This window comes from Coregonus clupeaformis, chromosome 17, assembly GCF_020615455.1.
Source record: "Coregonus clupeaformis isolate EN_2021a chromosome 17, ASM2061545v1, whole genome shotgun sequence".
NCBI lineage: Eukaryota > Metazoa > Chordata > Actinopteri > Salmoniformes > Salmonidae > Coregonus > Coregonus clupeaformis.
In genome coordinates this window covers 70,375,314-70,402,281 of record NC_059208.1, presented here as the reverse complement: position 1 = coordinate 70,402,281, position 26,968 = coordinate 70,375,314, and the positions used below count along the sequence as shown (strand labels likewise).

The 26,968-nt window shown below is 46.6% G+C and overlaps 1 protein-coding gene across 2 annotated transcripts in view; it reads left to right on the top strand.

The window, feature by feature from the left end:
* The window catches only part of LOC121542923 (myocardin-like), a 64,286-nt gene that overhangs the window by 19,945 nt on the left and 17,373 nt on the right, over positions 1-26,968 (top strand). For both annotated transcript variants that reach the window (XM_045226486.1, XM_041852552.2), the window contains exon 12: positions 78-722. In XM_045226486.1, the coding sequence (XP_045082421.1) occupies positions 78-722 (645 nt within the window). The remainder of the gene's footprint in view (positions 1-77; positions 723-26,968) is intronic.

The following is a 26,968-nucleotide window of genomic DNA, read 5'->3' as shown; positions in this document are numbered from 1 at the left end:
ACCTATTTCTGTCATCCCTCTCTATTTGCTGTCCCTGACTCTCTCCTCTCTCACACACCGTCCTCCTTCTCTCTCAGGTGTCTGAGTTGCGACAGCAGCTGCGTAAGCGAGGTCTCCCTGTCTCTGGCACCAAGCCCTCCCTCCTCCAGAGGCTCCGCCCTTTCCAGCTGCCCCACCTCTGCTTGACCCCTGTGCCCCTCTGCCAGCTGGGTACGAGCCTGGAACCCCTCACCCCCTCCTCCTTGCTCACCCCCACCCACAACCCCAGCTCCAGCCCCGGCTCTGGGCCTGATTCCCCCACCAACAGCCCTAACCATCAGGTCTACATCCAGTCCACTGGAATTCTGAGTGGGGTTCGAAACGGAATTGTTAATGGCATTCCAAACGGTATTCCTAATGGAATAGTGGTCAGTGTGGTGGGGGAGCAGTGTGGCTTCCTGGCCCCTGCGTTGACCCCATCGTCGACTCCCAGCCCCGGCCTCCCCCCCTGCTCCTCTTCGCCCCTGTTGACTGCCGCTTCCTGGAGGTCGGAGCAGGAGCAGCAGGAGCTGAGCCTGGAGCTGGAGATGAGGGAGAGGATGAGGAGCAGGCCCAGGGAAAGGCTATCTCCTCCTCTGTCTCTGTCCTGTGGAGGTTCCCTCCATCCCTTCCTGCAACAGGATCCAGGATGGCCCAGAGGGACACCAGAGACGGACGGACAGACAGAGATTCTGTTCACACAGGTAAACTAACGCATACCTGATTCAGACAGACAGATACACCAGTCTCTCCTATACCTGACTCAGACAGACACACCAGTCTTTCCTATACCTGACTCAGACAGACAGATACACCAGTCTCTCCTATACCTGACTCAGACAGATACACCAGTCTCTCCTATACCTGACTCAGACAGACAGATACACCAGTCTCTCCTATACCTGACACAGACACAGATACACCAGTCTCTCCTATAGACTGACGATACACAGCCTCCTATACCTGACTCAGACAGACAGATACACCAGTCTCTCCTATACCTGACTCAGACAGACAGATACACCAGTCTCTCCTATACCTGACTCAGACAGACAGATACACCAGTCTCTCCTATGCCTGACTCAGACAGACAGATACACCAGTCTCTCCTATACCTGACTCAGACAGACAGATACACCAGTCTCTCCTATACCTGACTCAGACAGATACACCAGTCTCTCCTATACCTGACTCAGACAGACAGATACACCAGTCTCTCCTATACCTGACTCAGACAGATACACCAGTCTCTCCTATACCTGACTCAGACAGACAGATACACCAGTCTCTCCTATACCTGACTCAGACAGACAGATACACCAGTCTCTCCTATACCTGACTCAGACAGATACACCAGTCTCTCCTATACCTGACTCAGACAGACAGATACACAAGTCTCTCCTATACCTGACTCAGACAGACATACACCAGTCTCTCCTATACCTGACTCAGACAGACAGATACACTAGTCTCTCCTATACCTGACTCAGACAGACAGATACACCAGTCTCTCCTATACCTGACTCAGACAGACAGATACACCAGTCTCTCCTATACCTGACTCAGACAGACAGATACACCAGTCTCTCCTATACCTGAGTCAGACAGACAGATACACCAGTCTCTCCTATACCTGACTCAGACAGACAGATACACCAGTCTCTCCTATACCTGACTCAGACAGATACACCAGTCTCTCCTATACCTGACTCAGACAGACAGATACACCAGTCTCTCCTATACCTGACTCAGACAGACAGATACACCAGTCTCTCCTATAACTGACTCAGACAGATACACCAGTCTCTCCTATGCCTGACTCAGACAGACAGATACAACAGTCTCTCCTATACCTGACTCAGACGGATACACCAGTCTCTCCTATACCTGACTCAAACAGACAGATACACCAGTCTTTCCTATACCTGACTCAGACAGACAGATACACCAGTCTCTCCTATGCCTGAGTCAGACAGACATATACACCAGTCTCTCCTATACCTGACTCAGACAGACAGATACACCAGTCTCTCCTATACCTGACTCAGACACGATACACCAGTCTCTCCTATACCTGACTCAGACAGACAGATACACCAGTCTCTCCTATACCTGACTCAGACAGACAGTACACCAGTCTCTCCTATACCTGACTCAGACAGACAGATACACCAGACTCTCCGTTACCTGACTCAGACAGACAGATACAACAGTCTCTCCTATACCTGACTCAGACGGATACACTAGTCTCTCCTATACCTGACTCAGACAGACAGATACACCAGTCTCTCCTATACCTGACTCAGACAGACAGATACACCAGTCTCTCCTATACCTGACTCAGACAGACAGATACACCAGTCTCTCCTATACCTGACTCAGACAGACAGATACACCAGTCTCTCCTATACCTGACTCAGACAGACAGATACACAAGTCTCTCCTATACCTGACTCAGACAGACACACCAGTCTCTCCTATACCTGACTCAGACAGACAGATACACCAGTCTCTCCTATACCTGACTCAGACAGATACACCAGTCTCTCCTATACCTGACTCAAACAGATACACCAGTTTCTCCTATACCTGACTCAGACAGATACACCCGTCTCTCCTATAACTGACTCACACAGACAGATACACCAGTCTCTCCTATACTTGACTCAGACAGACAGATACACCAGTCTCTCCTATGCCTGAGTCAGACAGACATATACACCAGTCTCTCCTATACCTGACTCAGACAGACAGATACACCAGTCTCTCCTATACCTGACTCAGACAGACATACACCAGTCTCTCCTATACCTGACTCAGACAGACAGATACACCAGTCTCTCCTATGCCTGACTCAGACAGACAGATACACCAGTCTCTCCTATACCTGACTCAGACAGACAGATACACCAGTCTCTCCTATACCTGACTCAGACAGACAGATACACCAGTCTCTCCTATACCTGACTCAGACAGACAGAAACACCAGTCTCTCCTATACCTGACTCAGACAGACAGATACACCAGTCTCTCCTATACCTGACTCAGACAGATACACCAGTCTCTCCTATACCTGACTCAGACAGACAGATACACCAGTCTCTCCTATACCTGACTCAGACAGATACACCAGTCTCTCCTATACCTGACTCAGACAGATACACCAGACTCTCCTATGCCTGACTCAGACAGACAGATACAACAGTCTCTCCTATACCTGACTCAGACAGACAGATACACCAGTCTCTCCTATACCTGACTCAGACAGACAGATACACCAGTCTCTCCTATACCTGACTCAGACAGAAATACACCAGTCTCTCCTATACCTGACTCAGACAGACAGATACACCAGTCTCTCCTATACCTGACTCAGACAGACAGATACACCAGTCTCTCCTATACCTGACTCCGACAGATACACCCGTCTTTCCTATACCTGACTCAGACAGACAGATACACCAGTCTCTCCTATACCTGAGTCAGACAGACATATACACCAGTCTCTCCTATACCTGACTCAGACAGACAGATACACCAGTCTCTCCTATACCTGACTCAGACAGACATATACACCAGTCTCTCCTATACCTGACTCAGACAGATACACCAGTCTCTCCTATACCTGACTCAGACAGACAGATACACCAGTCTCTCCTATACCTGACTCAGACAGATACACCAGTCTCTCCTATACCTGACTCAAACAGACAGATACACCAGTCTCTCCTATACTTGACTCAGACAGACAGATACACCAGTCTCTCCTATGCCTGAGTCAGACAGACATATACACCAGTCTCTCCTATACCTGACTCAGACAGACAGATACACAAGTCTCTCCTATACCTGACTCAGACAGATACACCAGTCTCTCCTATACCTGACTCAGACAGATACACTAGTCTCTCCTATACCTGACTCAGACAGACAGATACACCAGTCTCTCCTATACCTGACTCAGACAGACAGATACACCAGTCTTTCCCTATACCTGACTCAGACAGACAGATACACAAGTCTCTCCTATGCCTGAGTCAGACAGACATAAACACCAGTCTCTCCTATACCTGACTCAGACAGACAGATACACCAGTCTCTCCTATACCTGACTCAGACAGACACACCAGTCTCTCCTATACCTGACTCAGACACAGATACACCAGTCTCTCCTATACCTGACTCAGACAGATACACCAGTCTCTCCTATACCTGACTCAGACAGATACACCAGTCTCTCCTATACCTGACTCAGACAGACAGATACACCAGTCTCTCCTATACCTGACTCACAGACAGATACACTAGTCTCTCCTATACCTGACTCAGACAGACAGATACACCAGTCATTACTATACCTGACTCAGACAGACAGATACACCAGTCTCTCCTATACCTGACTCAGACAGACATAAACACCAGTCTCTCCTATACCTGACTCAGACAGACAGATACACCAGTCTCTCCTATACCTGACACAGACAGACAATACACCAGTCTCTCCTATACCTGACTCAGACAGACAGATACACCAGTCTCTCCTATACCTGACTCAGACAGACTACACCAGTCTCTCCTATACCTGACTCAGACAGATACACCAGTCTCTCCGTTGCCTGACTCAGACAGACAGATACACCAGTCTCTCCTATACCTGACTCAGACGGATACACTAGTCTCTCCTATACCTGACTCAGACAGACAGACACACCAGTCTCTCCTATACCTGACTCAGACAGATACACTAGTCTCTCCTATACCTGACTCAGACAGACAGATACACCAGTCTCTCCTATACCTGACTCACACAGACAGATACACCAGTCTTTCCTATACCTGACTCAGACAGACAGATACACCAGTCTCTCCTATGCCTGAGTCAGACAGACATATACACCAGTCTCTCCTATACCTGACTCAGACAGACAGATACACCAGTCTCTCCTATACCTGACTCAGACAGATACACCAGTCTCTCCTATACCTGACTCAGACAGACAGATACACCAGTCTCTCCTATACCTGACTCAGACAGATACACCAGTCTCTCCTATACCTGACTCAGACAGACAGATACACCAGTCTCTCCTATACCTGACTCAGACAGATACACAAGTCTCTCCTATACCTGACTCAAACAGACAGATACACCAGTCTCTCCTATACCTGACTCAGACAGACATACACCAGTCTCTCCTATACCTGACTCAGACAGATACACCAGACTCTCCTATGCCTGACTCAGACAGACATATACACCAGTCTCTCCTATACCTGACTCAGACAGACAGATACACCAGTCTCTCCTATACCTGACTCAGACAGACAGATACACCAGTCTCTCCTATACCTGACTCAGACAGACAGACACACCAGTCTCTCCTATAACTGACTCAGACAGACAGATACACAAGTCTCTCCTATACCTGACTCAGACAGACAGATACACCAGTCTCTCCTATACCTGACTCAGACAGATACACCCGTCTTTCCTATACCTGACTCAGACAGACAGATACACCAGTCTCTCCTAAGCCTGACTCAGACAGACAGATACACCAGTCTCTCCTATACCTGACTCAGACAGACAGATACACCAGTCTCTCCTATACCTGACTCAGACAGACATATACACCAGTCTCTCCTATACCTGACTCAGACAACAGATACACCAGTCTCTCCTATACCTGACTCAGACAGACAGATACACCAGTCTCTCCTATACCTGACTCAGACAGATACACAAGTCTCTCCTATACCTGACTCAAACAGACAGATACACCAGTCTTTCCTATACCTGACTCAGACAGACATATACACCAGTCTCTCCTATGCCTGAGTCAGACAGACAGACACACCAGTCTCTCCTATACCTGACTCAGACAGACAGATACACAAGTCTCTCCTATACCTGACTCAGACAGACAATACACCAGTCTCTCCTATACCTGACTCAGACAGATACACTAGTCTCTCCTATGCCTGACTCAGACAGACAGATACACCAGTCTCTCCTATACCTGACTCAGACAGACAGATACACCAGTCTCTCCTATACCTGACTCAGACAGACATATACACAAGTCTCTCCTATGCCTGAGTAAGACAGACATATACACCAGTCTCTCCTATACCTGACTCAGACAGACAGATACACCAGTCTCTCCTATACCTGACTCAGACAGATACACCAGTCTCTCCTATACCTGACACAGACAGACAGATACACCAGTCTCTCCTATACCTGACTCAGACAGATACACCAGTCTCTCCTATACCTGACTCAGACAGAAATACACCAGACTCTCCTATGCCTGACTCAGACAGACAGATACACCAGTCTCTCCTATACCTGACTCAGACGACGATACACTAGTCTCTCCTATACCTGACTCAAACAGACAGATACACCAGTCTCTCCTATACCTGACTCAGACAGACAGATACACAAGTCTCTCCTATGCCTGAGTCAGACAGACAGATACACCAGTCTCTCCTATACCTGACTCAGACAGACAGATACACCAGTCTCTCCTATACCTGACTCAGACAGATACACCCAGTCTCTCCTATACCTGACACAGACAGACAGATACACCAGTCTCTCCTATACCTGACTCAGACAGACAAATACACCAGTCTCTCCTATACCTGACTCAGACAGATACACCAGACTCTCCGTTGCCTGACTCAGACAGACAGATACAACAGTCTCTCCTATACCTGACTCAGACGGATACACTAGTCTCTCCTATACCTGACTCAGACAGACAGATACACCAGTCTCTCCTATACCTGACTCAGACAGATACACTAGACTCTCCTATGCCTGACTCAGACAGACAGATACACCAGTCTCTCCTATACCTGACTCAGACAGACAGATACACCAGTCTTTCCTATACCTGACTCAGACAGACAGATACACAAGTCTCTCCTATGCCTGAGTCAGACAGACATAAACACCAGTCTCTCCTATACCTGACTCAGACAGACAGATACACCAGTCTCTCCTATACCTGACTCAGACAAATACACCAGTCTCTCCTATACCTGACACAGACAGACAGATACACCAGTCTCTCCTATACCTGACTCAGACAGACATACACAAGTCTCTCCTATACCTGACTCAAACAGACAGATACACCAGTCTCTCCTATACCTGACTCAGACAGACATATACACAAGTCTCTCCTATACCTGAGTCAGACAGACATATACACCAGTCTCTCCTATACCTGACTCAGACAGACAGATACACAAGTCTCTCCTATACCTGACTCAGACAGATACACCAGTCTCTCCTATACCTGACTCAGACAGACAGATACACCACTCTCCTATACCTGACTCAGACAGACAGATACACCAGTCTCTCCTATACCTGACTCAAACAGACAGATACACCAGTCTTTCCTATACCTGACTCAGACAGACAGATACACAAGTCTCTCCTATGCCTGAGTCAGACAGACATAAACACCAGTCTCTCCTATACCTGACTCAGACAGACAGATACACCAGTCTCTCCTATACCTGACTCAGACAGAATACACCAGTCTCTCCTATACCTGACACAGACAGACAGATACACCAGTCTCTCCTATACCTGACTCAGACAGACTACACCAGTCTCTCCTATACCTGACTCAGACAGACTACACCAGACTCTCCTATGCCTGACTCAGACAGACAGATACACCAGTCTCTCCTATACCAGACTCAGACAGACAGATACACCAGTCTCTCCTATACCTGACTCAGACAGACAGATACACCAGTCTCTCATATACCTGACTCAGACAGATACACCAGTCTCTCCTATACCTGACTCAGACAGACAGATACACCAGTCTCTCCTATACCTGACTCAGACAGACAGATACACCAGTCTCTCCTATACCTGACTCCGACAGATACACCCCGTCTTTCCTATACCTGACTCAGACAGACAGATACACCAGTCTCTCCTATGCCTGAGTCAGACAGACATATAAACCAGTCTCTCCTATACCTGACTCAGACAGACATATACACCAGTCTCTCCTATACCTGACTCAGACAGACATATACACCAGTCTCTCCTATACCTGACTCAGACAGATACACCAGTCTCTCCTATACCTGACTCAAACAGTCAGATACACCAGTCTTTCCTATACCTGACTCAGACAGACATATACACAAGTCTCTCCCTATGCCTGAGTAAGACAGACATATACACCAGTCTCTCCTATACCTGACTCAGACAGACAGATACACCAGTCTCTCCTATACCTGACTCAGACAGATACACCAGTCTCTCCTATACCTGACTCAGACAGATACACTAGACTCTCCTATACCTGACTCAGACAGACAGATACACCAGTCTCTCCTATACCTGACTCAAACAGACAGATACACCAGTCTTTCCTATACCTGACTCAGACAGACAGATACACAAGTCTCTCCTATACCTGACTCAGACAGACATATACACCAGTCTCTCCTATACCTGACTCAGACAGACAGATACACCAGTCTCTCCTATACCTGACTCAGACAGATACACCAGTCTCTCCTATACCTGACACAGACAGACATATACACCAGTCTCTCCTATGCCTGACTCAGACAGATACACCAGTCTCTCCTATACCTGACTCAGACAGATACACCAGACTCTCCTATGCCTGACTCAGACAGACAGATACAACAGTCTCTCCTATACCTGACTCAGACGGACAGATACACCAGTCTCTCCTATACCTGACTCAGACAGACAGATACACCAGTCTCTCCTATACCTGACTCAGACAGACAGATACAACAGTCTCTCCTATACCTGACTCAGAAAGACAGAAACACCATTCTCTCCTATACCTGACTCAGACAGACATATACATCAGTCTCTCCTATACCTGACTTAGACATACATATACACCAGTCTCTCATATACCTGACTCAGACAGACAGATACACCAGTCTCTCCTATACCTGACTCAGACAGACAGACACACCAGTCTCTCCTATGCCTGAGTCAGACAGACATATACACCAGTCTCTCCTATACCTGACTCAGACAGACAGATACACCAGTCTCTCCTATACCTGACGCAGACAGACAGATACACCAGTCTCTCCTATACCTGACTCAGACAGACAGATAAACCAGTCTCTCCTATACCTGACTCAGACAGACATATACACCAGTCTCTCCAATACCTGACAGACAGACAGATACACCAGTCTCTCCTATACCTGACTCAGACAGACAGATACACCAGTCTCTCCTATACCTGACTCCGACAGATACACCCGTCTTTACTATACCTGACTCAGACAGACAGATACACCAGTCTCTCCTATGCCTGAGTCAGACAGACATATACACCAGTCTCTCCTATACCTGACTCAGAAAGACATATACAGCAGTCTCTCCTATACCTGACTCAGACAGACAGATACACCAGTCTCTCCTATACCTGACTCAGACAGACAGATACACCAGTCTCTCATATACATGACTCAGACAGACAGATATACCTGACTCAGACAGACAGATACACCAGTCTCTCCTATACCTGACTCAGACAAACAAATACACCAGTCTCTCCTACACCTGACTCAGACAGATACACCAGACTCTCCTATTCGTGACTCAGACAGACAGATACACCAGTCTCTCCTATACCTGACTCAGACAGACAGTTACACCAGTCTCTCCTATACCTGACTCAGACGGATACACCAGTCTCTCCTATACCTGACTCAGACAGATACACCAGTTTCTCCTATACCTGACTCAGACAGATACACCAGTCTCTCCTATACCTGACTCAAACAGACAGATACACCAGTCTTTCCTATACCTGACTCAGACAGACATATACACAAGTCTCTCCTATGCCTGAGTCAGACAGACATATACACCAGTCTCTCCTATACCTGACTCAGACAGACAGATACACCAGTCTCTCCTATACCTGACTCAGACAGATACACCAGTCTCTCCTATACCTGACTCAGACAGATACACTAGACTCTCCTATGCCTGACTCAGACAGACAGATACACCAGTCTCTCCTATACCTGACTCAAACAGACAGATACACCAGTCTTTCCTATACCTGACTCAGACAGACAGATACACAAGTCTCTCCTATGCCTGAGTCAGACAGACATAAACACCAGTCTCTCCTATACCTGACTCAGACAGACAGATACACCAGTCTCTCCTATACCTGACTCAGACAGATACACCAGTCTCTCCTATACCTGACACAGACAGACAGATACACCAGTCTCTCCTATACCTGACTCAGACAGATACACCAGTCTCTCCTTTGCCCGACTCAGACAGACAGATACACCAGTCTCTCCTATACCTGACTCAGACGGATACACCAGTCTCTCCTATACCTGACTCAGACAGACAGATACACCAGTCTCTCCTATACCTGACTCAGACAGATACACTAGACTCTCCTATGCCTGACTCAGACAGACAGATACACCAGTCTCTCCTATACCTGACTCAGACAGATACACTAGTCTCTCCTATACCTGACTCAGACAGACAGATACACCAGTCTCTCCTATACCTGACTCAGACAGATACACTAGACTCTCCTATGCCTGACTCAGACAGACAGATACACCAGTCTCTCCTATACCTGACTCAGACAGACAGATACACCAGTCTTTCCTATACCTGACTCAGACAGACAGATACACAAGTCTCTCCTATGCCTGAGTCAGACAGACATAAACACCAGTCTCTCCTATACCTGACTCAGACAGACAGATACACTAGTCTCTCCTATACCTGACTCAGACAAATACACCAGTCTCTCCTATACCTGACACAGACAGACAGATACACCAGTCTCTCCTATACCTGACTCAGACAGATACACAAGTCTCTCCTATACCTGACTCAAACAGACAGATACACCAGTCTCTCCTATACCTGACTCAGACAGACATATACACCAGTCTCTCCTATGCCTGAGTCAGACAGACATATACACCAGTCTCTCCTATACCTGACTCAGACAGACAGATACACAAGTCTTTCCTATACCTGACTCAGACAGATACACCAGTCTCTCCTATACCTGACTCAGACAGATACACTAGACTCTCCTATGCCTGACTCAGACAGACAGATACACCAGTCTCTCCTATACCTGACTCAAACAGACAGATACACCAGTCTTTCCTATACCTGACTCAGACAGACAGATACACAAGTCTCTCCTATGCCTGAGTCAGACAGACATAAACACCAGTCTCTCCTATACCTGACTCAGACAGACAGATACACCAGTCTCTCCTATACCTGACTCAGACAAATACACCAGTCTCTCCTATACCTGACACAGACAGACAGATACACCAGTCTCTCCTATACCTGACTCAGACAGATACACCAGTCTCTCCTATACCTGACTCAGACAGACATACACCAGACTCTCCTATGCTTGACTCAGACAGACAAATACACCAGTCTCTCCTATACCTGACTCAGACAGACAGATACACCAGTCTCTCCTATACCTGACTCAGACAGACAGATACACCAGTCTCTCATATACCTGACTCAGACAGATACACCAGTCTCTCCTATACCTGACTCAGACAGACAGATACACCAGTCTCTCCTATACCTGACTCAGACAGACAGATACACCAGTCTCTCCTATACCTGACTCCGACAGATACACCCGTCTTTCCTATACCTGACTCAGACAGACAGATACACCAGTCTCTCCTATACCTGAGTCAGACAGACATATAAACCAGTCTCTCCTATACCTGACTCAGACAGATACACCAGTCTCTCCTATACCTGACTCAGACAGACATATACACCAGTCTCTCCTATACATGACTCAGACAGATACACCAGTCTCTCCTATACCTGACTCAAACAGTCAGATACACCAGTCTTTCCTATACCTGACTCAGACAGACATATACACAAGTCTCTCCTATGCCTGAGTAAGACAGACATATACACCAGTCTCTCCTATACCTGACTCAGACAGACAGATACACCAGTCTCTCCTATACCTGACTCAGACAGATACACCAGTCTCTCCTATACCTGACTCAGACAGATACACTAGACTCTCCTATGCCTGACTCAGACAGACAGATACACCAGTCTCTCCTATACCTGACTCAAACAGACAGATACACCAGTCTTTCCTATACCTGACTCAGACAGACAGATACACAAGTCTCTCCTATGCCTGAGTCAGACAGACATATACACCAGTCTCTCCTATACCTGACTCAGACAGACAGATACACCAGTCTCTCCTATACCTGACTCAGACAGATACACCAGTCTCTCCTATACCTGACACAGACAGACATATACACCAGTCTCTCCTATGCCTGACTCAGACAGATACACCAGTCTCTCCTATACCTGACTCAGACAGATACACCAGACTCTCCTATGCCTGACTCAGACAGACAGATACAACAGTCTCTCCTATACCTGACTCAGACAGACAGATACACCAGTCTCTCCTATACCTGACTCAGACAGACAGATACACCAGTCTCTCCTATACCTGACTCAGACAGACAGATACAACAGTCTTTCCTATACCTGACTCAGAAAGACAGAAACACCAGTCTCTCCTATACCTGACTCAGACAGACATATACACCAGTCTCTCCTATACCTGACTTAGACATACATATACACCAGTCTCTCATATACCTGACTCAGACAGACAGATACACCAGTCTCTCCTATACCTGACTCAGACAGACAGATACACCAGTCTCTCCTATGCCTGAGTCAGACAGACATATACACCAGTCTCTCCTATACCTGACTCAGACAGACAGATACACCAGTCTCTCCTATACCTGACTCAGACAGACAGATACACCAGTCTCTCCTATACCTGACTCAGACAGACAGATACACCAGTCTCTCCTATACCTGACTCAGACAGACATATACACCAGTCTCTCCAATACCTGACAGACAGACAGATACACCAGTCTCTCCTATACCTGACTCAGACAGACAGATACACCAGTCTCTCCTATACCTGACTCCGACAGATACACCCGTCTTTACTATACCTAACTCAGACAGACAGATACACCAGTCTCTCCTATGCCTGAGTCAGACAGACATATACACCAGTCTCTCCTATACCTGACTCAGAAAGACATATACAGCAGTCTCTCCTATACCTGACTCAGACAGACAGATACACCAGTCTCTCCTATACCTGACTCAGACAGACAGATACACCAGTCTCTCCTATACCTGACTCAGACAGACAGATACACCAGTCTCTCCTATACCTGACTCAGACAGACAGATACACCAGTCTCTCCTATACCTGACTCAGACAAACAAATACACCAGTCTCTCCTACACCTGACTCCAGACAGATACACCAGACTCTCCTATGCGTGACTCAGACAGACAGATACACCAGTCTCTCCTATACCTGACTCAGACAGACAGTTACACCAGTCTCTCCTATACCGGACTCAGACGGATACACCAGTCTCTCATATACCTGACTCAGACAGACAGATACACCAGTTTCTCCTATACCTGACTCAGACAGATACACAAGTCTCTCCTATACCTGACTCAAACAGACAGATACACCAGTCTTTCCTATACCTGACTCAGACAGACATATACACAAGTCTCTCCTATGCCTGATTCAGACAGACATATACACCAGTCTCTCCTATACCTGACTCAGACAGACAGATACACAAGTCTCTCCTATACCTGACTCAGACAGATACACCAGTCTCTCCTATACCTGACTCAGACAGATACACTAGACTCTCCTATGCCTGACTCAGACAGACAGATACACCAGTCTCTCCTATACCTGACTCAAACAGACAGATACACCAGTCTTTCCTATACCTGACTCAGACAGACAGATACACAAGTCTCTCCTATGCCTGAGTCAGACAGACATAAACACCAGTCTCTCCTATACCTGACTCAGACAGACAGATACACCAGTCTCTCCTATACCTGACTCAGACAAATACACCAGTCTCTCCTATACCTGACACAGACAGACAGATACACCAGTCTCTCCTATACCTGACTCAGACAGATACACCAGACTCTCCTTTGCCCGACTCAGACAGACAGATACAACAGTCTCTCCTATACCTGACTCAGACGGATACACTAGTCTCTCCTATACCTGACTCAGACAGACAGATACACCAGTCTCTCCTATACCTGACTCAGACAGATACACTAGACTCTCCTATGCCTGACTCAGACAGACAGATACACCAGTCTCTCCTATACCTGACTCAAACAGACAGATACACCAGTCTCTCCTATACCTGACTCAGACAGACAGATACACAAGTCTCTCCTATGCCTGAGTCAGACAGACATAAACACCAGTCTCTCCTATACCTGACTCAGACAGACAGATACACCAGTCTCTCCTATACCTGACTCAGACAAATACACCAGTCTCTCCTATACCTGACACAGACAGACAGATACACCAGTCTCTCCAATACCTGACAGACAGACAGATACACCAGTCTCTCCTATACCTGACTCAGACAGACAGATACACCAGTCTCTCCTATACCTGACTCCGACAGATACACCCGTCTTTACTATACCTAACTCAGACAGACAGATACACCAGTCTCTCCTATGCCTGAGTCAGACAGACATATACACCAGTCTCTCCTATACCTGACTCAGAGAGACATATACACCAGTCTCTCCTATACCTGACTCAGACAGACAGATACACCAGTCTCTCCTATACCTGACTCAGACAGACAGATACACCAGTCTCTCCTATACCTGACTCAGACAGACAGATACACCAGTCTCTCCTATACCTGACTCAGACAGACAGATACACCAGTCTCTCCTATACCTGACTCAGACAAACAGATACACCAATCTCTCCTACACCTGACTCAGACAGATACACCAGACTCTCCTATGCGTGACTCAGACAGACAGATACACCAGTTTCTCCTATACCTGACTCAGACAGACAGTTACACCAGTCTCTCCTATACCGGACTCAGACGGATACACCAGTCTCTCATATACCTGACTCAGACAGACAGATACACCAGTTTCTCCTATACCTGACTCAGACAGATACACAAGTCTCTCCTATACCTGACTCAAACAGACATATACACCAGTCTCTCCTATACCTGACTCAGACAGACAGATACACAAGTCTCTCCTATACCTGACTCAGACAGATACACCAGTCTCTCCTATACCTGACTCAGACAGATACACTAGACTCTCCTATGCCTGACTCAGACAGACAGATACACCAGTCTCTCCTATACCTGACTCAAACAGACAGATACACCAGTCTTTCCTATACCTGACTCAGACAGACAGATACACAAGTCTCTCCTATGCCTGAGTCAGACAGACATAAACACCAGTCTCTCCTATACCTGACTCAGACAGACAGATACACCAGTCTCTCCTATACCTGACTCAGACAAATACACCAGTCTCTCCTATACCTGACACAGACAGACAGATACACCAGTCTCTCCTATACCTGACTCAGACAGATACACCAGTCTCTCCTATACCTGACTCAGACAGATACACCAGACTCTCCTTTGCCCGACTCAGACAGACAGATACACCAGTCTCTCCTATACCTGACTCAAACAGACAGATACACCAGTCTTTCCTATACCTGACTCAGACAGACAGATACACAAGTCTCTCCTATGCCTGAGTCAGACAGACATAAACACCAGTCTCTCCTATACCTGACTCAGACAGACAGATACACCAGTCTCTCCTATACCTGACTCAGACAAATACACCAGTCTCTCCTATACCTGACACAGACAGACAGATACACCAGTCTCTCCTATACCTGACTCAGACAGATACACAAGTCTCTCCTATACCTGACTCAAACAGACAGATACACCAGTCTTTCCTATACCTGACTCAGACAGACATATACACAAGTCTCTCCTATGCCTGAGTCAGACAGACATATACACCAGTCTCTCCTATACCTGACTCAGACAGACAGATACACAAGTCTTTCCTATACCTGACTCAGACAGATACACCAGTCTCTCCTATACCTGACTCAGACAGATACACTAGACTCTCCTATGCCTGACTCAGACAGACATATACACCAGTCTCTCCTATACCTGACTCAAACAGACAGATACACCAGTCTTTCCTATACCTGACTCAGACAGACAGATACACAAGTCTCTCCTATGCCTGAGTCAGACAGACATAAACACCAGTCTCTCCTATACCTGACTCAGACAGACAGATACACCAGTCTCTCCTATACCTGACTCCAGACAAATACACCAGTCTCTCCTATACCTGACACAGACAGACAGATACACCAGTCTCTCCTATACCTGACTCAGACAGATACACCAGTCTCTCCTATACCTGACTCAGACAGATACACCAGACTCTCCTATGCCTGACTCAGACAGACAGATACAACAGTCTCTCCTATACCTGACTCAGACGGATACACTAGTCTCTCCTATACCTGACTCAAACAGACAGATACACCAGTCTTTCCTATACCTGACTCAGACAGACAGATACACAAGTCTCTCCTATGCCTGAGTCAGACAGACATAAACACCAGTCTCTCCTATACCTGACTCAGACAGACAGATACACCAGTCTCTCCTATACCTGACTCAGACAAATACACCAGTCTCTCCTATACCTGACACAGACAGACAGATACACCAGTCTCTCCTATACCTGACTCAGACAGATACACCAGTCTCTCCTATACCTGACTCAGACAGATACGCCAGACTCTCCGTTGCCTGACTCAGACAGACAGATACAACAGTCTCTCCTATACCTGACTCAGACAGATACACTAGACTCTCCTATGCCTGACTCAGACAGACAGATACACCAGTCTCTCCTATACCTGACTCAAACAGACAGATACACCAGTCTTTCCTATACCTGACTCAGACAGACAGATACACAAGTCTCTCCTATGCCTGAGTCAGACAGACATAAACACCAGTCTCTCCTATACCTGACTCAGACAGACAGATACACCAGTCTCTCCTATACCTGACTCAGACAAATACACCAGTCTCTCCTATACCTGACACAGACAGACAGATACACCAGTCTCTCCTATACCTGACTCAGACAGACAGATACACCAGTCTCTCCTATACCTGACTCAGACAGATACACAAGTCTCTCCTATACCTGACTCAAACAGACAGATACACCAGTCTTTCCTATACCTGACTCAGACAGACATATACACAAGTCTCTCCTATGCCTGAGTCAGACAGACATATACACCAGTCTCTCCTATACCTGACTCAGACAGACAGATACACAAGTCTTTCCTATACCTGACTCAGACAGATACACCAGTCTCTCCTATACCTGACTCAGACAGATACACTAGACTCTCCTATGCCTGACTCAGACAGACAGATACACCAGTCTCTCCTATACCTGACTCAAACAGACAGATACACCAGTCTTTCCTATACCTGACTCAGACAGACAGATACACAAGTCTCTCCTATGCCTGAGTCAGACAGACATAAACACCAGTCTCTCCTATACCTGACTCAGACAGACAGATACACCAGTCTCTCCTATACCTGACTCAGACAAATACACCAGTCTCTCCTATACCTGACACAGACAGACAGATACACCAGTCTCTCCTATACCTGACTCAGACAGATACACCAGTCTCTCCTATACCTGACTCAGACAGATACACCAGACTCTCCTATGCCTGACTCAGACAGACAGATACAACAGTCTCTCCTATACCTGACTCAGACAGACAGATACACCAGTCTCTCCTATACCTGACTCAGACAGACAGATATACCAGTCTCTCATATACCTGACTCAGACAGATACACCAGTCTCTCCTATACCTGACTCAGACAGACATATACACCAGTCTCTCCTATACCTGACTCAGACAGACAGATACACCAGTCTCTCCTATACCTGACTCCGACAGATACACCCCGTCTTTCCTATACCTGACTCAGACAGACAGATACACCAGTCTCTCCTATGCCTGAGTCAGACAGACATATAAACCAGTCTCTCCTATACCTGACTCAGAAAGACATATACAGCAGTCTCTCCTATACCTGACTCAGACAGACATATACACCAGTCTCTCCTATACCTGACTCAGACAGACAGATACACCAGTCTCTCCTATACCTGACTCAGACAGACAGATACACCAGTCTCTCCTATACCTGACTCAGACAGACAGATACACCAGTCTCTCCTATACCTGACTCAGACAAACAGATACACCAATCTCTCCTACACCTGACTCAGACAGATACACCAGACTCTCCTACGCGTGACTCAGACAGACAGATACACCAGTCTCTCCTATACCTGACTCAGACAGACAGTTACACCAGTCTCTCCTATACCGGACTCAGACGGATACACCAGTCTCTCATATACCTGACTCAGACAGACAGATACACCAGTTTCTCCTATACCTGACTCAGACAGATACACAAGTCTCTCCTATACCTGACTCAAACAGACAGATACACCAGTCTTTCCTATATCTGACTCAGACAGACATATACACAAGTCTCTCCTATGCCTGAGTCAGACAGACATATACACCAGTCTCTCCTATACCTGACTCAGACAGACAGATACACAAGTCTCTCCTATACCTGACTCAGACAGATACACCAGTCTCTCCTATACCTGACTCAGACAGATACACTAGACTCTCCTATGCCTGACTCAGACAGACAGATACACCAGTCTCTCCTATACCTGACTCAAACAGACAGATACACCAGTCTTTCCTATACCTGACTCAGACAGACAGATACACAAGTCTCTCCTATGCCTGAGTCAGACAGACATAAACACCAGTCTCTCCTATACCTGACTCAGACAGACATATACACCAGTCTCTCCTATACCTGACTCAGACAGACAGATACACCAGTCTCTCCTATACCTGACTCCGACAGATACACCCGTCTTTCCTATACCTGACTCAGACAGACAGATACACCAGTCTCTCCTATGCCTGAGTCAGACAGACATATAAACCAGTCTCTCCTATACCTGACTCAGAAAGACATATACAGCAGTCTCTCCTATACCTGACTCAGACAGACATATACACCAGTCTCTCCTATACCTGACTCAGACAGATACACCAGTCTCTCCTATACCTGACTCAAACAGTCAGATACACCAGTCTTTCCTATACCTGACTCAGACAGACATATACACAAGTCTCTCCTATGCCTGAGTAAGACAGACATATACACCAGTCTCTCCTATACCTGACTCAGACAGACAGATACACCAGTCTCTCCTATACCTGACTCAGACAGATACACCAGTCTCTCCTATACCTGACTCAGACAGATACACTAGACTCTCCTATGCCTGACTCAGACAGACAGATACACCAGTCTCTCCTATACCTGACTCAAACAGACAGATACACCAGTCTTTCCTATACCTGACTCAGACAGACAGATACACAAGTCTCTCCTATGCCTGAGTCAGACAGACATATACACCAGTCTCTCCTATACCTGACTCAGACAGACAGATACACCAGTCTCTCCTATACCTGACTCAGACAGATACACCAGTCTCTCCTATACCTGACACAGACAGACAGATACACCAGTCTCTCCTATGCCTGACTCAGACAGATACACCAGTCTCTCCTATACCTGACTCAGACAGATACACCAGACTCTCCTATGCCTGACTCAGACAGACAGATACAACAGTCTCTCCTATACCTGACTCAGACGGACAGATACACCAGTCTCTCCTATACCTGACTCAGACAGACAGATACACCAGTCTCTCCTATACCTGACTCAGACAGACAGATACACCAGTCTCTCCTATGCCTGACTCAGACAGATACACCAGTCTCTCCTATACCTGACTCAGACAGATACACCAGACTCTCCTATGCCTGACTCAGACAGACAGATACAACAGTCTCTCCTATACCTGACTCAGACGGACAGATACACCAGTCTCTCCTATACCTGACTCAGACAGACAGATACACCAGTCTCTCCTATACCTGACTCAGACAGACAGATACAACAGTCTCTCCTATACCTGACTCAGAAAGACAGAAACACCATTCTCTCCTATACCTGACTCAGACAGACATATACATCAGTCTCTCCTATACCTGACTTAGACATACATATACACCAGTCTCTCCTATACCTGACTCAGACAGACAGACACACCAGTCTCTCCTATGCCTGAGTCAGACAGACATATACACCAGTCTCTCCTATACCTGACTCAGACAGACAGATACACCAGTCTCTCCTATACCTGACGCAGACAGACAGATACACCAGTCTCTCCTATACCTGACTCAGACAGACAGATAAACCAGTCTCTCCTATACCTGACTCAGACAGACATATACACCAGTCTCTCCAATACCTGACAGACAGACAGATACACCAGTCTCTCCTATACCTGACTCAGACAGACAGATACACCAGTCTCTCCTATACCTGACTCCGACAGATACACCCCGTCTTTACTATACCTAACTCAGACAGACAGATACACCAGTCTCTCCTATGCCTGAGTCAGACAGACATATACACCAGTCTCTCCTATACCTGACTCAGAAAGACATATACAGCAGTCTCTCCTATACCTGACTCAGACAGACAGATACACCAGTCTCTCCTATACCTGACTCAGACAGACAGATACACCAGTCTCTCCTATACCTGACTCAGACAGACAGATACACCAGTCTCTCCTATACCTGACTCAGACAGACAGATACACCAGTCTCTCCTATACCTGACTCAGACAAACAGATACACCAATCTCTCCTACACCTGACTCAGACAGATACACCAGACTCTCCTACGCGTGACTCAGACAGACAGATACACCAGTCTCTCCTATACCTGACTCAGACAGACAGTTACACCAGTCTCTCCTATACCGGACTCAGACGGATACACCAGTCTCTCATATACCTGACTCAGACAGACAGATACACCAGTTTCTCCTATACCTGACTCAGACAGATACACAAGTCTCTCCTATACCTGACTCAAACAGACAGATACACCAGTCTTTCCTATACCTGACTCAGACAGACATATACACAAGTCTCTCCTATGCCTGAGTCAGACAGACATATACACCAGTCTCTCCTATACCTGACTCAGACAGACAGATACACAAGTCTCTCCTATACCTGACTCAGACAGATACACCAGTCTCTCCTATACCTGACTCAGACAGATACACTAGACTCTCCTATGCCTGACTCAGACAGACAGATACACCAGTCTCTCCTATACCTGACTCAAACAGACAGATACACCAGTCTTTCCTATACCTGACTCAGACAGACAGATACACAAGTCTCTCCTATGCCTGAGTCAGACAGACATAAACACCAGTCTCTCCTATACCTGACTCAGACAGACAGATACACCAGTCTCTCCTATACCTGACTCAGACAAATACACCAGTCTCTCCTATACCTGACACAGACAGACAGATACACCAGTCTCTCCTATACCTGACTCAGACAGATACACCAGTCTCTCCTATACCTGACTCAGACAGATACACCAGACTCTCCTTTGCCTGACTCAGACAGACAGATACAACAGTCTCTCCTATACCTGACTCAGACGGATACACTAGTCTCTCCTATACCTGACTCAGACAGACAGATACACCAGTCTCTCCTATACCTGACTCAGACAGATACACTAGACTCTCCTATGCCTGACTCAGACAGACAGATACACCAGTCTCTCCTATACCTGACTCAAACAGACAGATACACCAGTCTTTCCTATACCTGACTCAGACAGACAGATACACAAGTCTCTCCTATGCCTGAGTCAGACAGACATAAACACCAGTCTCTCCTATACCTGACTCAGACAGACAGATACACCAGTCTCTCCTATACCTGACTCAGACAAATACACCAGTCTCTCCTATACCTGACACAGACAGACAGATACACCAGTCTCTCCTATACCTGACTCAGACAGATACACAAGTCTCTCCTATACCTGACTCAAACAGACAGATACACCAGTCTTTCCTATACCTGACTCAGACAGACATATACACAAGTCTCTCCTATGCCTGAGTCAGACAGACATATACACCAGTCTCTCCTATACCTGACTCAGACAGACAGATACACAAGTCTTTCCTATACCTGACTCAGACAGATACACCAGTCTCTCCTATACCTGACTCAGACAGATACACTAGACTCTCCTATGCCTGACTCAGACAGACAGATACACCAGTCTCTCCTATACCTGACTCAAACAGACAGATACACCAGTCTTTCCTATACCTGACTCAGACAGACAGATACACAAGTCTCTCCTATGCCTGAGTCAGACAGACATAAACACCAGTCTCTCCTATACCTGACTCAGACAGACAGATACACTAGTCTCTCCTATACCTGACTCAGACAAATACACCAGTCTCTCCTATACCTGACACAGACAGACAGATACACCAGTCTCTCCTATACCTGACTCAGACAGATACACCAGTCTCTCCTATACCTGACTCAGACAGATACACCAGACTCTCCTATGCCTGACTCAGACAGACAGATACAACAGTCTCTCCTATACCTGACTCAGACGGATACACTAGTCTCTCCTATACCTGACTCAAACAGACAGATACACCAGTCTTTCCTATACCTGACTCAGACAGACAGATACACAAGTCTCTCCTATGCCTGAGTCAGACAGACATAAACACCAGTCTCTCCTATACCTGACTCAGACAGACAGATACACCAGTCTCTCCTATACCTGACTCAGACAAATACACCAGTCTCTCCTATACCTGACACAGACAGACAGATACACCAGTCTCTCCTATACCTGACTCAGACAGATACACCACTCTCTCCTATACCTGACTCAGACAGATACACCAGACTCTCCGTTGCCTGACTCAGACAGACAGATACAACAGTCTCTCCTATACCTGACTCAGACGGATACACTAGTCTCTCCTATACCTGACTCAGACAGACAGATACACCAGTCTCTCCTATACCTGACTCAGACAGATACACTAGACTCTCCTATGCCTGACTCAGACAGACAGATACACCAGTCTCTCCTATACCTGACTCAAACAGACAGATACACCAGTCTTTCCTATACCTGACTCAGACAGACAGATACACAAGTCTCTCCTATGCCTGAGTCAGACAGACATAAACACCAGTCTCTCCTATACCTGACTCAGACAGACAGATACACCAGTCTCTCCTATACCTGACTCCAGACAAATACACCAGTCTCTCCTATACCTGACACAGACAGACAGATACACCAGTCTCTCCTATACCTGACTCAGACAGATACACAAGTCTCTCCTATACCTGACTCAAACAGACAGATACACCAGTCTTTCCTATACCTGACTCAGACAGACATATACACAAGTCTCTCCTATGCCTGAGTCAGACAGACATATACACCAGTCTCTCCTATACCTGACTCAGACAGACAGATACACAAGTCTTTCCTATACCTGACTCAGACAGATACACCAGTCTCTCCTATACCTGACTCAGACAGATACACTAGACTCTCCTATGCCTGACTCAGACAGACAGATACACCAGTCTCTCCTATACCTGACTCAAACAGACAGATACACCAGTCTTTCCTATACCTGACTCAGACAGACAGATACACAAGTCTCTCCTATGCCTGAGTCAGACAGACATAAACACCAGTCTCTCCTATACCTGACTCAGACAGACAGATACACCAGTCTCTCCTATACCTGACTCAGACAAATACACCAGTCTCTCCTATACCTGACACAGACAGACAGATACACCAGTCTCTCCTATACCTGACTCAGACAGATACACCAGTCTCTCCTATACCTGACTCAGACAGATACACCAGACTCTCCTATGCCTGACTCAGACAGACAGATACAACAGTCTCTCCTATACCTGACTCAGACAGACAGATACACCAGTCTCTCCTATACCTGACTCAGACAGACAGATATACCAGTCTCTCATATACCTGACTCAGACAGATACACCAGTCTCTCCTATACCTGACTCAGACAGACATATACGCCAGTCTCTCCTATACCTGACTCAGACAGACAGATACACCAGTCTCTCCTATACCTGACTCCGACAGATACACCCGTCTTTCCTATACCTGACTCAGACAGACAGATACACCAGTCTCTCCTATGCCTGAGTCAGACAGACATATAAACCAGTCTCTCCTATACCTGACTCAGAAAGACATATACAGCAGTCTCTCCTATACCTGACTCAGACAGACATATACACCAGTCTCTCCTATACCTGACTCAGACAGACAGATACACCAGTCTCTCCTATACCTGACTCAGACAGACAGATACACCAGTCTCTCCTATACCTGACTCAGACAGACAGATACACCAGTCTCTCCTATACCTGACTCAGACAAACAGATACACCAATCTCTCCTACACCTGACTCAGACAGATACACCAGACTCTCCTACGCGTGACTCAGACAGACAGATACACCAGTCTCTCCTATACCTGACTCAGACAGACAGTTACACCAGTCTCTCCTATACCGGACTCAGACAGACAGATACACCAGTTTCTCCTATACCTGACTCAGACAGACAGATACACCAGTTTCTCCTATACCTGACTCAGACAGATACACAAGTCTCTCCTATACCTGACTCAAACAGACAGATACACCAGTCTTTCCTATATCTGACTCAGACAGACATATACACAAGTCTCTCCTATGCCTGAGTCAGACAGACATATACACCAGTCTCTCCTATACCTGACTCAGACAGACAGATACACAAGTCTCTCCTATACCTGACTCAGACAGATACACCAGTCTCTCCTATACCTGACTCAGACAGATACACTAGACTCTCCTATGCCTGACTCAGACAGACAGATACACCAGTCTCTCCTATACCTGACTCAAACAGACAGATACACCAGTCTTTCCTATACCTGACTCAGACAGACAGATACACAAGTCTCTCCTATGCCTGAGTCAGACAGACATAAACACCAGTCTCTCCTATACCTGACTCAGACAGACAGATACACCAGTCTCTCCTATACCTGACTCAGACAAATACACCAGTCTCTCCTATACCTGACACAGACAGACAGATACACCAGTCTCTCCTATACCTGACTCAGACAGATACACAAGTCTCTCCTATACCTGACTCAAACAGACAGATACACCAGTCTTTCCTATACCTGACTCAGACAGACATATACACAAGTCTCTCATATGCCTGAGTCAGACAGACATATACACCAGTCTCTCCTATACCTGACTCAGACAGACAGATACACAAGTCTCTCCTATACCTGACTCAGACAGATACACCAGTCTCTCATATACCTGACTCAGACAGATACACTAGACTCTCCTATGCCTGACTCAGACAGACAGATACACCAGTCTCTCCTATACCTGACTCAAACAGACAGATACACCAGTCTTTCCTATACCTGACTCAGACAGACAGATACACAAGTCTCTCCTATGCCTGAGTCAGACAGACATAAACACCAGTCTCTCCTATACCTGACTCAGACAGACAGATACACCAGTCTCTCCTATACCTGACTCAGACAAATACACCAGTCTCTCCTATACCTGACACAGACAGACAGATACACCAGTCTCTCCTATACCTGACTCAGACAGATACACCAGTCTCTCCTATACCTGACTCAGACAGATACACCAGACTCTCCTATGCCTGACTCAGACAGACAGATACAACAGTCTCTCCTATATCTGACTCAGACGGATACACTAGTCTCTCCTATACCTGACTCAGACAGACAGATACACCAGTCTCTCCTATACCTGACTCAGACAGACAGATATACCAGTCTCTCATATACCTGACTCAGACAGATACACCAGTCTCTCCTATACCTGACTCAGACAGACATATACACCAGTCTCTCCTATACCTGACTCAGACAGACAGATACACCAGTCTCTCATATACCTGACTCAGACAGATACACCAGTCTCTCCTATACCTGACTCAGACAGACAGATACACAAGTCTCTCCTATACCTGACTTGACAGATACACATGACTCTCCTATACCTGACTCAAACAGACAGATACACCAGTCTCTCCTATACCTGACTCAGAGAGACAGATACACCAGTCTCTCCTATACCTGACTAGGACGGATACACCAGTCTCTCCTATAACTGACTCAGACAGACATATACACCAGTCTCTCCTATGTCTGACTCAGACAGACATATACAACTGTCTCTCCTATACCTGACTCAGACAGACAGATACACCAGTCTCTCCTATACCTGTCTCAGACAGATACACCAGTCTCTCCTATACCTAATTCAGACATACATATACACCAGTCTCTCCTATACCTGACTTAGACAGACATATACACCAGTCTCTCATATAACTGACTCAGACAGACAGATACACCAGTCTCTCCTATACCTGACTCAGACAGACAGATACACCAGTCTCTCCTATACCTGACTCAGACAGACAGATACACCAGTCTCTCCTATACCTGACGCAGACAGACAGATACACCAGTCTCTCCTATACCTGACTCAGACAGACAGATAAACCAGTCTCTCCTATACCTGACTCAGACAGACATATACACCAGTCTCTCCAATACCTGACAGACAGACAGATACACCAGTCTCTCCTATACCTGACTCAGACAGACAGATACACCAGTCTCTCCTATACCTGACTCCGACAGATACACCCGTCTTTACTATACCTGACTCAGACAGACAGATAC